The 13,257-nt window shown below is 45.2% G+C and overlaps 1 protein-coding gene across 1 annotated transcript; it reads right to left on the bottom strand.

Moving 5' to 3' along the window:
• Positions 1 to 224: 224 nt before the first annotated feature.
• MRPL14 (mitochondrial ribosomal protein L14) lies at positions 225 to 13,252 on the bottom strand. Its single transcript, XM_024193761.1, has 3 exons — positions 13,181 to 13,252; positions 3,065 to 3,158; positions 225 to 761 (listed from the first exon to the last, which is right to left on the bottom strand). Exons 2-3 carry the CDS (start codon positions 3,136 to 3,138, stop codon positions 395 to 397), a joined length of 441 nt encoding a protein of 146 aa, XP_024049529.1. The 5' UTR covers positions 3,139 to 3,158; positions 13,181 to 13,252; the 3' UTR covers positions 225 to 394.
• Positions 13,253 to 13,257: the final 5 nt, after the last annotated feature.

Here is a 13,257-nt window from a genome sequence, read left to right as displayed (position 1 = left end):
TTCTCAACACGTAAGTTGCCAGAACTGAAAAATGCAAAAGAGTAAAAAAAACAGCATAAATAGGCAAAAGCAAGTTAGAGTTTTAACATATTACGTGTTAATGATCTTGGGTCAGGTTAACACCACAGGCAGGGAAGGGTTCATCTAAAATAGTTTGCTTTGGCAAAACTATCTAAAAGATGTGATGCAGTTAGAATATCAATCTAAAAAAAAAAACACTCAAGTGCCTTAAAAATCTTTTATTCGGCTGTAGATCTTAATTCACAAGTAGAAGACAAGTCTCCTGATGAACCTCAGTTCTCCTTGGATCCTCTTCTAGGTTAAGTGGAACCATATGGAACACTTACTCTTTCAAAGATCATGCAGCAGGACAGCCTGAGACCTTTCATAGTCTTCACACTAAGTGCTGGGCAATGGCCAACACTTTAGAGAACTCTCCTTCGCGCTTCCGCAGGATCAAGGGTATTGGGGTTTTTATTCTAGTCCCGGTTGGGTTTCCATTGTCTTCGATGAGCACCACATTGTTGGAATCAAATCTAGGTGTCATGCGAGGGCCAGGCATCCTGTGACCTACAATTAAAGCCTTTTTCTTTTCTCCTTTGATAGCCAGGAGAATTTTATCCCCCACTTTACCAACTCCAGTCTTGTTATACACATGGATGCATTTGGGCGGCCGATGGTACGGCGTGTTCCCCAAGGCACTGTTGTCCACCACTCGCACGCGGGTCAGTTTCTGTATCGCACTGCATGCTCCAGTGATGCTGGCAAAAGAGAAGTAAGAATTCTAGACAGAGCTTCTCAAACAATCCTTGGGCATCAAGGGCAAAGCCCAGCACAGAATCAAGCTGTTACATGAGCCAGCGATAAGGAGTCAGTGAGAAATACATACCATACTGGTGACACATCTACTGCGTGCAAAGTGTTCTTTGAAAGTCAGGTGCTACTTTGGGCTTCACATACAATTTGCTAAATGTAAACAAATTATTCATGCTAACAGGGAGTCAAAAGGGCCACTCTACTCTGAAATGTGCCTTTAAAACATGACCTTGTAGAGCATACTGTTTATCGCACCCTTTAGAACCTCCAGATGCAACGTGTTCAGTTTACAAGTGAAAGGATTTGGGGTTTTTTGTCAGTGCCACAAACAGCACCAGGGATCTGAGAATCAAGCTGGGCTCTTTGTTTCTTGCATGTTCTCATTAGTAATAAAGGTTCTGCAGAATAAATTCTCCCTTCAGTGACACCTGGGAAGTCCCACTGCCTTCCGCGAATGTGCACAGGTGTCACTTAGTAGAAAATTCTCTTCATGATTCAAAGAAGGAACAGAGCGTGAGCTGGAGTCTCTTAGCTATATTGGCTCCACGGGACTAACAAGAATAAAAAGAAGTACAAACGTGTTTGTTAAATCAGCAGATCTGATTCTGAATACACTCGGGGAGGGCAGGGCGGATCTGTACAGTAAGGGGTCATTTTTACATGTTCACTTTTCAGAGTAGAACCTCACTTTAAAATACATTTGTTCTTTTTTTTTAATTAGTTTTTAAAATATCAAATTCGAAGTGGTTTATTGGCCCCATTCAAAGAAGACACCTGGCCAAAGTCTAGGAAAGTCTCTCACCACTACAAACAAAGGCCCTGTTCAAATCCCCTTGACCAGGCCCCTTAGGCCCATACTGATCTGATTGCTGGTAGACATCAACCCAGAAGTTTGTTTCTGAATTACACAATGACCACTCAAATTACACAATGACCACTTCAGGATGAAAGGCCAGCCTATCCACTCAGGTTCTTTCTAGTTTTATAGAGCATAAACTATACAGTAACTAAATCACAACATCTAGATCCCTCGTTCCCTCTTGAAGATGGGGAGTACGTGCACACAACTGTGCCCCCCTCCAGGCTCCCACAAAGAGTGGCACACAAACTTTCTGGCTCATCAAGTGCAGCACACATTTGCGAAATGGGCATTTTAAAGAGTGCCACGAGACAGGGGTTTATGCCCCGGTGCTGCACAAACACCGAACAAGAAGATAGTCCCCATATAATGGGTACAGCCTCATATTGTTAGCACCACAAGGCTCCAGAGCCTCTCAGTTTCCCAGTTATCTACCATCAACACCTTCTTTGCCACTATCCTTTTAAAAGTCTCGGGGACAAATTCTGACCACATTTACCCTAGTGTAAGTGATAGTCTGTGGTCCTCATTCCGGATGTCCATATAAATGTAGCCCATGGTACTAAAGAGGTGAGGTACTAAGCTCCTTTTATATGGAAATTGTCCTTATTTGCCTCAGATACTGAGCCCAGATACTACAGTGATGGGTGTGACCTGAATTGACTAATAAGTGAGTCAATTTAAAACACTAATCCCCCCTGCAAACTAAGACTCTAATCAATCCTGCAATGAGACCTGTGTTGGTGGCTCCACATACCCACACAGAGCATATTGCAGGATCAAGGTCTTAAAGGCTAGTCAATGCATTGCAGTATCTGAAGTTAATGAATAAATACCTAGAGGCAGGGACAGGCACTTTAAATGAAAAGAAAACAACGTAAGGGACACTGTCAAGATACAACAAAAGAATTTTTTAAATTATTTTTGGTCTAAATACCAGACAATTAACACTAGAAGAATTCTAAGCATGTAACTGACTTTTCACCACATGGGGCATTTTGTTACCTTTTCCGCATTTCACTCAGCTGGCAACAGTAACAAAGCAGCTTTACCTTCTGCTCCCAAGCCCTGATCTTGCAATCAAACGGGCACAGGAAGACTCTGAGACCTACTCAGCACACAGGCACAAGATCTGCCCACCGGATCAGGGCCACAGCCAATATCACGTCTTGATTGTCAGGCACCAGCATACACTGTTGTGTTTGGATTGCTTAGGCAATCTTTTGAATGGCTTTTCATGGACTGTAATGACATTTTTTCTCTTACACTAGTTGTATGAAATTAGAATCATGATATTTTGTATTTGAGCTACTTAACAATGTCCCTTTAAATACGAAAAACACTCAGTTTAAAAAAAACAACAACAGGCTCGCAGTATTTGAAAAGTACCTGAAGTGCCGCTGCTCGACTGCTCTGTTTACTTGGGTTAACAGCAAGCCCAGTCGCCTATTCAAGAAAGCCATTGAGATTCTGGTAACAAGCCCTGCACGAGAAACAAGAGAATTATGGATTCTGGAAATTGGAAATTGGATAGTGCTGACTTCAGTTTTTTTTAAAAAGGTAAATCATAGGCTGGAATCTAAAAGACACATTTGGGATGTATAGTACATTGCACTGCTGGGCATACATTACTTGAGTGCTGACAGCATCCTCAGCATTGTACAAACCAGCGCAACAGTCCTTATTTGAATCTGACAGTCAGTACAACTCAGACATAATGCATAGGCAGTATGTTCAATATCACTGCAGTGCAGTTTTCTACTTAAGGGGGAAAATATCATTTTAGTGCCTTTTCCCTCTTAATGCAAGCCATGTAATCGTTATTTTGGGAATTGAGGGCATGCCTGGAGAGAACATAGTCACTATGTAAGAGACTTTATTCGACCATTAACAGCTACTAAAATTCTCTCTAAAAAAAGGCCCCAAAAAATTCTGATTCCTTTAACATGGGTTTCGATATAAAATCTGTGGGTCTGTGGATTGCAGGAGGCAAGTCACTACAGAACATGAAAGGAATGAAGTTCCAACGGCCACTGATGGTGTTCCAAATCTTAGCAAGCAGCGGGCATTCCTCAGCTTATTTCTAGACTCCAATACTATTTCAGACAAGATTTCCCCACCTGTGGTGCCCACAGGAAACAATCGCCTGTAACGTAAGAAGTTCTTTCAGGAGCCACAGCTTTGAGTAGTATTGCTATTCTTAAGTCCTTGCAGCATTCCAACCTTATTACAGCCTTTTGTAAAGACTTGGGCAGGAATTTATCAGATACCAAAAATGTTATCAAAACTAGATTCCCTGACTTTCTCTCAGGCCTATATTTTAGGTGCTTCTATTTCTTTGTATCTATGACCATACCGAATAACTGGACCCTTTCAAACAAGGCTCCCTTCTGCCTCTCTCCTTCCTGAAGTAACACTTAAAATACAGTTGCCACTTGTCTTTTAGCCAGTTCTGATAACCTTGGGGCCACGTTCTGTATACTGGCACATTTTAAGGGCCATCTGAAAAATTCTGCCGCAGCACTTCTGCACCAACACACACGCAATATAGCATGTATTTTTAACTGTGCTGCAAGTGGCCTCACACATCACATGGGCAGGTTTTGAATAAGAGGCTTACCACATTGGAAGTGTGGTATTTTTTGTGGCAAAGAAAAAAACAAAACAAAACCTCGGGGGCGGGGGTAACAGAACCTGGAATAAATTAGCAATATTTCTTAAAAATCTGCCTGAGTTCCCCTCCACTATTCCTAAGGCAATCATCTTCACTGCCCAAAAAGCTGTGTTTTCAAAGCAAGAGCGCTAACACATATTAGCTATCTCACTGTGAAATACTAGCAGAAACAAGACTCTGTAGGTTTTACTTTGATGTAGCCAGGCAAGCTCAACTATGGCAGGGAGATATAGTAACTTTGCCTAGCTACATGAAGGGTAAGACTACCTATGCCTTGACTCCATTAGGATTTTACAGCAAGATACCTCACCCTAAACACACACAACTTTCCTGGCAGTGAAGAGAGAGACTTTGTCCCTAGTTTTGCTAACACTCCTATATATGCTTAATTTTACAAATGGAAGCAAAACTAAGCACATACCTGAGTGTTTGCATGTTACTCTCACTACCTCCAGAGCCTGTGTCTAAGGCAAGCCGTGGATCTTTCCAACAGAAGGCATCAATGAGAAATACCAGTGCCTGTCTGCCCCTTTCCTGTACCATACTGTCTACTTAAACTCTAAATTTGCTATCCGTCAGCAACAGCTATCCTTCCATACAAGAATGATGTCTGCCAAGGGGAAAAAAGTCATTGAGGAGACTTCAGATGACTGAAGAGTCCAATTAGTGCTCTACTGGTTTTTCCATATATATTTTTTTTTATATATGGCAGGTGGTTGCTTGGAGACAGCACAACTGCTGGCCAGCATGCTGTACCCTTTCCTTCCTCCTCTGCCGTTTCTCGGCCTCTGGAGCAAGGCGATTCTCTTCAAAACAGGCTGAGGCTTGATGTATGATGCGATGCCATAGCAGTCTATTGGCAGCCAGCTCTTCCCAATTCGTGGGGTCAATGCGTCCCTTCTTAAGATATACTTTCAGGGTGTCCTTGTAGCGTTTCCTCTGTCCTCTGCAGCTCCTCTTACCATGACTGGCGTTAAGCAGGGTTGTGTTATCGCCCCAAAGCTTTTTTCCATCTATCTTGCCGTGATCTCGATTCTTATTTGTGACCTTTCTTCTGGAATTGGGATTGAGTATTGCATGGACAGCCAGCTCTTCAGCCTGCGGAGTCTTCATTCTAAAACTAAGGTCACCAGGACTGTTATTACGGACCTTCAATATGCTGACGACCGTGCTATCCTCATGCACACTGAGGCTGATTTGCAATCTACCCTAGATCTTGTCTCAGGTACCTATCATAGTCTGGGACTTTCCCTCAACATCAGGAAGACTAAGGTGCTCCACCAGCCTGCCCCAGCATAAATTGCCCCCCTTCTCCCACAAATTGTCATAGGTGGTGAACTCCTGGAAAACATTGAGCATTTCACTGGCTATCCACTGGCTCATAAAAAGCCCTTGGATGTTTCTAACCCCGAATCCTCTGTGTGGCATGAGATTATACAGCCACTGACCCAAGACAGCCTCTGCCCGGTTAAAGAGGACAGTGTTCAAGAACTATGTGTGATCAGTATTCCATCTTTATAGCAATGATGAGAAACTCTTCCAACCCCTCTTCCCCAACACATTCCACTAGTCTTAACTTTCCCTTTGAGCTGAAATGCCCCCCGTAATTCAGCTCATGCAGTGAAACACACTTTGCACTTAATACTGTATGAACAGTAAATCAGATCTTCAATTTGTTTGACTAACATTAGCATTTCCAAACTTCCCAAGGAATGAAAATGTAGACCACTGGCAGCAAGAGCCCAACGTTGTTTGGTCTACTGTACTGGGTGCCAGACACTCCCGAGTTTAGACCCAGCTCCAATATACTCTGGGTAGCCTTTAAGAAGTCATTTATCCTCTCTGCCTTAGTGTCTCCATCTTAACTCCAAGGGGCAAATTAATTTTTTACTGTCTGTACAGCGGTATGTGAATGCTAAGTATTAAAAGCCTGGTTTAATGCTGGTTTAGCAGTCATTATAAAGCACTAAAATCCATCCCACCAGTTGCAACACAGACCACTTCAACACTCCAGAGAGCTGTTACCACATGCTGGCAAATCTTCAAAGTGGACCAGAGAGGAGGAGACAGCATTTGGCACATTCTATTTGAGAAGTAACCGCAAACGTGTGAATAACAAATTAACTTAGTTTTCTTCTTAAGTTTGCTTTCCAGTGTCATTTCTGTCCATGTTTCGGTGCTTTGTGGTGTGTTTGTAAGAGGCTCTTCCCAGCCTCTCTCAAGCCTTATACAATGCAATCATTGTTCCTTTGGGCACTTCCAAGGGCCACTCACCTGTAGTTGCTATTGCCCAATCAGCACATGAGGGTGCTTTATAATATCTGAGAAAGGCAAGAGATTATTACTGTTTAATATTTAAATATTAACAGTCTTCTGATCGTTGACGCATTCATGCTAGTACAGAAGAGGCCAGTTTTCATGTAGACTAACATTTGTACCATCTTCATCATGGCCACTGCCCAAAACTAAGACTCTAGATAGCCACCAAACCAAAAGCCAATTTCATACAGTATAGAGTTTATAGGACAAGAGGTGCTTCTAGTCACAGAAATGATCACGGCACTGCAACACAGCAACATGTCTAGCACACTTAAACGACGACTACATGTTAAATCCGTCCTTTCTAATTTAGGTCTCACAGCTGCAGCTAAACTCTAGCAATTACTTTTATTTCATATTGAGAGGGTACAACTCTGTAAATCCAAGACCTTGAAGCTCTTTTACCCATCTGCCCCTAACCTGACCAGGTATGCTGTAGACCCAAACGCAATTTTTGTTTGGAATAAGTTTTAGAAAGAAAAAAAAAAAAGTTAATCAAATATTCGCTCACCAGAGTGACCCAAATCCTAGTCTACTGATTAAGTCTGAATGTGCAATAACCCACTGCAGTAAACATTCCATTCTCAAGTGTATTGCAGCATTCTCCCCACTTCAACAGGCCTTCAGCAGACTTACACAAAGCTCAAATACTGCACAGGAAGAGGAACCGTTCATTGGTCACAAACCACTGAAGGCTATTTATGCACTGTACCATTTCCAAGTGCTGTATTAAAACTCCCAGCTTACCTTACCCCCTCTCCACTAGGGAATAAAGATGTGTTTTATTAATCTTGCAAATGTAAGTGTTTTCCAACAGAAGCAAATACACTGCAGTTCCGGAATATTCCACTCCACTGAACAGAAAGTGGCCAACCCAGAATATTTTATCTAACACACATGGGCTGCCTCATTTAACTAATAGGATCTGAGGATGTCTTACCACTAAAATAGCATTGACCATGTGTGTTTACTCCCATAGGGAGCCAAACAATCCACAAGTTGCTGAGTACCTTCTTCAGGACTCAAACCACAAGGGAAACAAGACTTGAGTCTTCAAATTCTCTTAACTGCATTTGTGAGTCTGCCAATAGGAAAGGTGGCTTTTTTTCCCCACTTTAGCGACAAGTTGCAAGACCACCTCCCCCCAACTCCATTTTGTGTAATAAAACCTTAATGCCCATTGCAGGGGTACTCTGTCTAGACAGTAACCATTATTACTACATACATTTCTATAGCTCAATTCAAGTGATAGAAGCACTCAGATACAGATTGGAAAGCACTCTGCAAAAGTGTTTCCTAATGGCACATTAGGTCACTATAGGATTAAAAGAAATTTTAAAACACAAGGACAGAGCATCCACTTTTAAGGGACACAATGCGTTAACCACCTGCTTCCAAGACCCCGGGAATGTCTGTAGTTTCACAGTCACATTTTCTTACTTATAACTTTTTTTCCCTGTCCCCTGTTGCTAGGTGAAAGGGCAAACACTGAAACCAACTAAGCACAAAATTGCTGTTAAATGCACAAAACAGAAAAAACAGGGAAAAACATCTTTACTCACTCTCAAATGTAGTAATCTTATGTTAATAGTCAGTTTAGCAGGGTCTAGCCTGACCACTCTTTCAAACTGAGACAGAAAAAAAAGTAAAATTCTGGGCACTAGGACGTACAGATTTGGAATGAGTTCTTCGTTCATCATTAAAATGAAGGCAATGAACTCAAGATGATATGCACAATGCAAATGTCTGAACCTGCAGCAGCAGTGTATGGGTTTATTTATAGAATGTCTGCCAACCTGCTCTACAAGAGCCAACTGTGAGCTACAGGAGCTCAACCGATTCAGAGTTTTCTTCAGAAAGAAAGAGATGTGATTAAGAGCTTGTGTGTGTTAAAAACACAGGAGATATTCATTACAAAGGCATAATTGGTTTTACATTAATGACAGACTAGAGAGGCCAAAACTCACACAGAGGGACTTAATTCTTCTAGAATTCAAGTTTTATGAATAGGACTGGTTATTAACCAGGGTATTTATTGGTTCAAGGCAATAATAGAAACTCATTATACCTTTTTGAGAAGGAACAATTCTACTTTTGCATAGTTTCCAAGTGAATCACAAGAATTTGGAATTGGTCGTCAGGATCATAATTAACCAGGAAAAAAAATAAAGAAATAGTGTTCCAAATTGAGATTCAGGACTTTCTTTTTAGTGCTATAGATGCCTGAAAACCTTTTCATAGTAAAACTCCCACTCAAATCTTTTGGGGTTGCAAACTAATCCAAACATTAATTTGCATAACTGGATTTTGCTTTCTAGTCCCCACAGAGTGTGCACATGCACATATAGACACCTCAAATCTCAAAACAAACTTCTCTCTTTTAAAGATTAGTGAGGTCTAGTGGACAGGACAATAAACAGGAAGTCAGAAGACTGGGTCTATTCCCAGTTCTACCACTAACCTGTTATCCAACCATGGCTGTCTTCACAGCAACAACAAAAAAAAGGGTGGAGGTGTTTACTCTGAGATAGCTAACTGAGTCAGCTGTCTCAATATAAAATCTTGGTGCAGACCAGGCTAGTTTTTACCCTAAAGTAACAAGTTGAGGTCAATCCCAGGTCAGGGCATAGGGCAAACCTCTACTGGCTACATCAAGGTAAAAGTTATCTGTGCTTTGTCTCCACTGGGATTTTACTGAGAAATAGCTATCTTGATGTAAAACTGTCTTTGTCCAGTATCAGGGGGTAGCCGTGTTAGTCTGTATCCACAGAAACAACAAGGAGACCAGTGGCACCTTAAAGACTAACAAATATATTTGGGCATAAGATTTTGTAGGTAAAAAACCACTTAAGATGGCCACACTGGGATTGCAAAACTGGATGGAGGGCCGGGTAGGGAAGGCTGTGCTTTCCCAAACAGCCTCGCCCCCGCCTCCTATCCGCCCCCTCCCTGCCCCCCCTCAGAACCCCCGACCCATCCAACGCCCCCCTGCTCCTTGTCCCCTAACTGCCCCCTCCCAGGACCCCCGCCCCTAACTACCCCCTGGGACCAAACCCCCTATCCAACCCCCCTGCTCCCAGTCCCCTGACTGCCCTGACCCCATCCACACCCCCACCCCCTGACAGGCACCCTGGGACCCCATGCCTATCCAACCCCCCATTCCCTGTCCCCTGACCACCCCCTCCCACACCTCCACCCCATTCAACCACCCCTTGCTCACTGTCCCCTGACTGCTCCCTGGGCCCCCCCCCACCCCTTATACAACACTCCAGCCCCGGCCCACTTACCACGCCGAGCAGAGCATGCAGAGCAGCATGTCTGGCTGCCGCGCTGGCTGGAGCCAGACACGCTGCAACTCTGCTCGACAGAAGCGTGCAGCTCCGCCACCCAGAGCGCTACCCGTGAGGCAGCGTGGCTCTGCAGGGGAGGGACAGCAGGGGAGGGGCCGGGGGCTAGCCTCCCCGGCCGGGAGCTCAGGAGCCAGGCAGGACAGTCCCACAGGCTGTAGTTTGCCCACCTCTGCCTTAGACTCTCTGTGCTTGTCTTCACCAGACATTTACCACCTTGCATTAACTGCCTGCGGGTATGTCTTCACTGCAGTTGGCCCAGGCATTTACATGGGTGCTGCCCAATCCCCTCCTAACAACATACAGAATCCTGCCTCCCAGAGTTTGGTGGTGCTTTCAATCCAGGCTAGCTGGCACAGCTGGAAGTATGAGTAAGAATCTGGGTTCCGTTTTCATTCAGGCTGGTAGCTCACCCACTTTGCAGGGAGGACTAACTCATCTGAGCGCTGACAGTCCTCTGATGCCTTCCCACAATTCCCTCCAAAGGGCAGACAAATTCTCCCACAATCCACTGGGACAGAATCAGACAGGCTCAGCATATTACAGCACAAAGAACCATGTGGCATGGCCCCAGAAGTCCTAGTGATACACCCAGGTGAGTGCAGCAGTAGGGAGGGCACAGTAACTTGGGTATGGCTTTGCACTGTGGTTGCTCACACCCAGGTTAAGCTAACCAGGGTGCTAATCAACTTAATTAACTATGCATATCCCAAAGGTTGCAAGGAGGAGGAAGAAAAATTGTTCTTCTTAACCTGTGAGGCTAGGACAAGAAGCAATGGACTTAAATTGCAGCAAGAGTGGTTTAGGTTGGACGAGAAGCTGGATATGAGTCAGCAGTGTTCCCTCGTTGCCAAGAAGGCCAACGGCATATTGGGCTGTATTAATAGGAGCATTGCCAGCAGATTGAGGGAAGTGATTATTCCCCTCTCTTCAGCACCTGGAGTATTGCGTCCAGTTCTGGTCCCTCCCACTACAGAAGGGATGTGGACAAATTGGAGAGAGTCCAGTGGAGGGCAACAAAAATGATTAGGGGACTGGGGCACATGACTTACGAGGAGAGGCTGAAGGAACTGGGATTAATTAGTCTGCAAAAGAGAAGAGTGAGGGGGGATTTGATAGCAGCCTTCAACTACCTGAAGGGGGGTTTCAAAGAGGATGGAGCTAGGCTGTTCTCAGTGGTAGCAGATGACAGAACAAGGAACAATGGTCTCAAGTTGCAGTGCGGAAGGTCTAGGTTGGATATTAGGAAACACTATTTCACTAGGAGGGTGGTGAAGCACTGGAACAGGTTACCTAGGGAGGTGGTGGAATCTCCATCCTTAGAGGTTTTTAAGGCCCGACTTGAGAAAGCCTTGGCTGGGATGATTTAGTTGGTGTTGGTCCTGCTTTGAGCAGGGGATTGCACTAGATGACCTCCTGAGGTCTCTTCCAACCCTAATATTCTATGATTAGGAAAAACTTCCTGTCAGGGTGGTTAAGCACTGGAATAAATTGCCTAGGGAGGTTGTGGAACCTCCATCATTAGCAATTTTTAAGAGTAGGTTAACAAACACCTGTCAGGGATGGTCTAGATCCAGTCCTATGATTCTATGAATTACCTGAGGCCAGTGTTTCTCACCCTTTCAGGCTAGTCGCCCCTTATTTGGGGGTGGGGGTGTTTACAACCCCTATTATTAATTTACTGTAAGAGTAAAAATGCATTGATGCTTAGAAGACTAAACATAAATAATGTTTGGGGAGGGAGGTATACTGGACCCTGAAAGATGTGCCAGGAGTGGGGGAGCAAGATTTCCTTTGCATTAGACTGCAATAATATTTTCAATAATTTTCCCGATGGTCACACCAGTTGAGAAATGTTGCCCTTTGTTGATCCTTAAGAGTAGAGTTCCTAGCTTCTGTTTGCCAGAAGCTGGGAATGGGCGACCAGGGATGGATCACTTGATGATTCCCTCTTCTGTTCATTCCCTCTGAAACATCTGGCATTGGCCACTGTCAGAAGACAGGATACTCGGCTAGACGGACCACTGGTCTGATCCAGTATGGCCGTTCTCAAGAACAAATTTTGTAAGTTGTAATACTCATGTGGCATATCGTAGCCAGACTTCTGAAAGGGTCTGACATAGACATATCCATTGTCTGACTTTTCTAATTATACTGTAAGCTTATTGAGGCAGGGATTGTCTATTACTATGTCTGTACAGTACTAAAATAATGGCTCCCGGTTTTGGTTGGGGACTGGAGGCACTAGTATAATACAAAAGAATTACCAGGATGGCCTCACCAAGCCCTATATAAACCTGAGTTAAGTGTCCCTTGAGCGCCAGAAAGGTTACAAGGACCGGCCATGCCAGGTGTAACAGAGAGGCTGCAGAGTTTAGTAGTTTACTTTTGTGAATGTACTCTTGAGACAGGAAAGAAAAACAGAGACTCTGTGCTTACAGGGGACAGGCTAGAAAACCATGCAGGGGCAGTCAACAGGTGGACCGTGGGCCAAATCCGGACCACCAGACACTTTTGAACAGACCCTGAAATCTTTTCATTTACTTATTTTTTACTTATTTTTTTCCCTGGAGTCTGGAAATTTGGACCCTGCCAAAAAATAATTGACTCCCCCGATCTACAGCGACCCTGCACCTACAATAAACAAGGATACAGGGCGGTGTGCAGAGGAAGATGCAGCAAGACTCTGGGGTGGCCTAGGCTGGGAAACTAGTACGGTTTTAGGACATCTGGTGAGGACCATCTGCCCCTCGAAGCCCCCTGTTGTGCACCAAGCCGCCAGCACCAGGGGGTAGCAGTAGCAGCAGGCCATGGCCCACCCCAGGGTTGCCTATAGCCAGGCGCGGCCGGGCAGCGCCCCCGACACCGCAGCGCCCCGCACTCGCTGGGTTCCCCGGCCCTGCCCGGCAGGGCGCCCCGCGGCGGGGTCCCGGCCGGGGCGCGCGGCTCTGGCTGCCCCGCGTGGCGCAGGGAACGGGCCCCTCCCGGGGCCAGGCAGCGCCAAGCCCGCGGGGGAGACCCGGGCGGATCCGCCACCGCCGGGGCGGGCAGCGGGCACTGGCCCAAGGCCACTCGAGGAACCCAGGAGTCCGGGTCTCCACTCACCCACCCTCCCTCCGCGCATGGTGGGGGGCCAGCGCGCGCCCCGCTCCCCCAGTCACTCACAGGCCGCAGGCTCCCCACGCCCCCGGCTCGATCCCCAGCACGCATGCGCAAAAGGGGAGCGAGGGGAACGATCCGAT

The sequence above is a fragment of the Terrapene carolina genome, unplaced genomic scaffold (genome assembly GCF_002925995.2).
Source record: "Terrapene carolina triunguis isolate 2854851 unplaced genomic scaffold, T_m_triunguis-2.0 Scaffold85, whole genome shotgun sequence".
Taxonomy (NCBI): Eukaryota; Metazoa; Chordata; order Testudines; family Emydidae; genus Terrapene; species Terrapene triunguis.
This window is presented reverse-complemented; position numbering and strand designations above follow the sequence as displayed.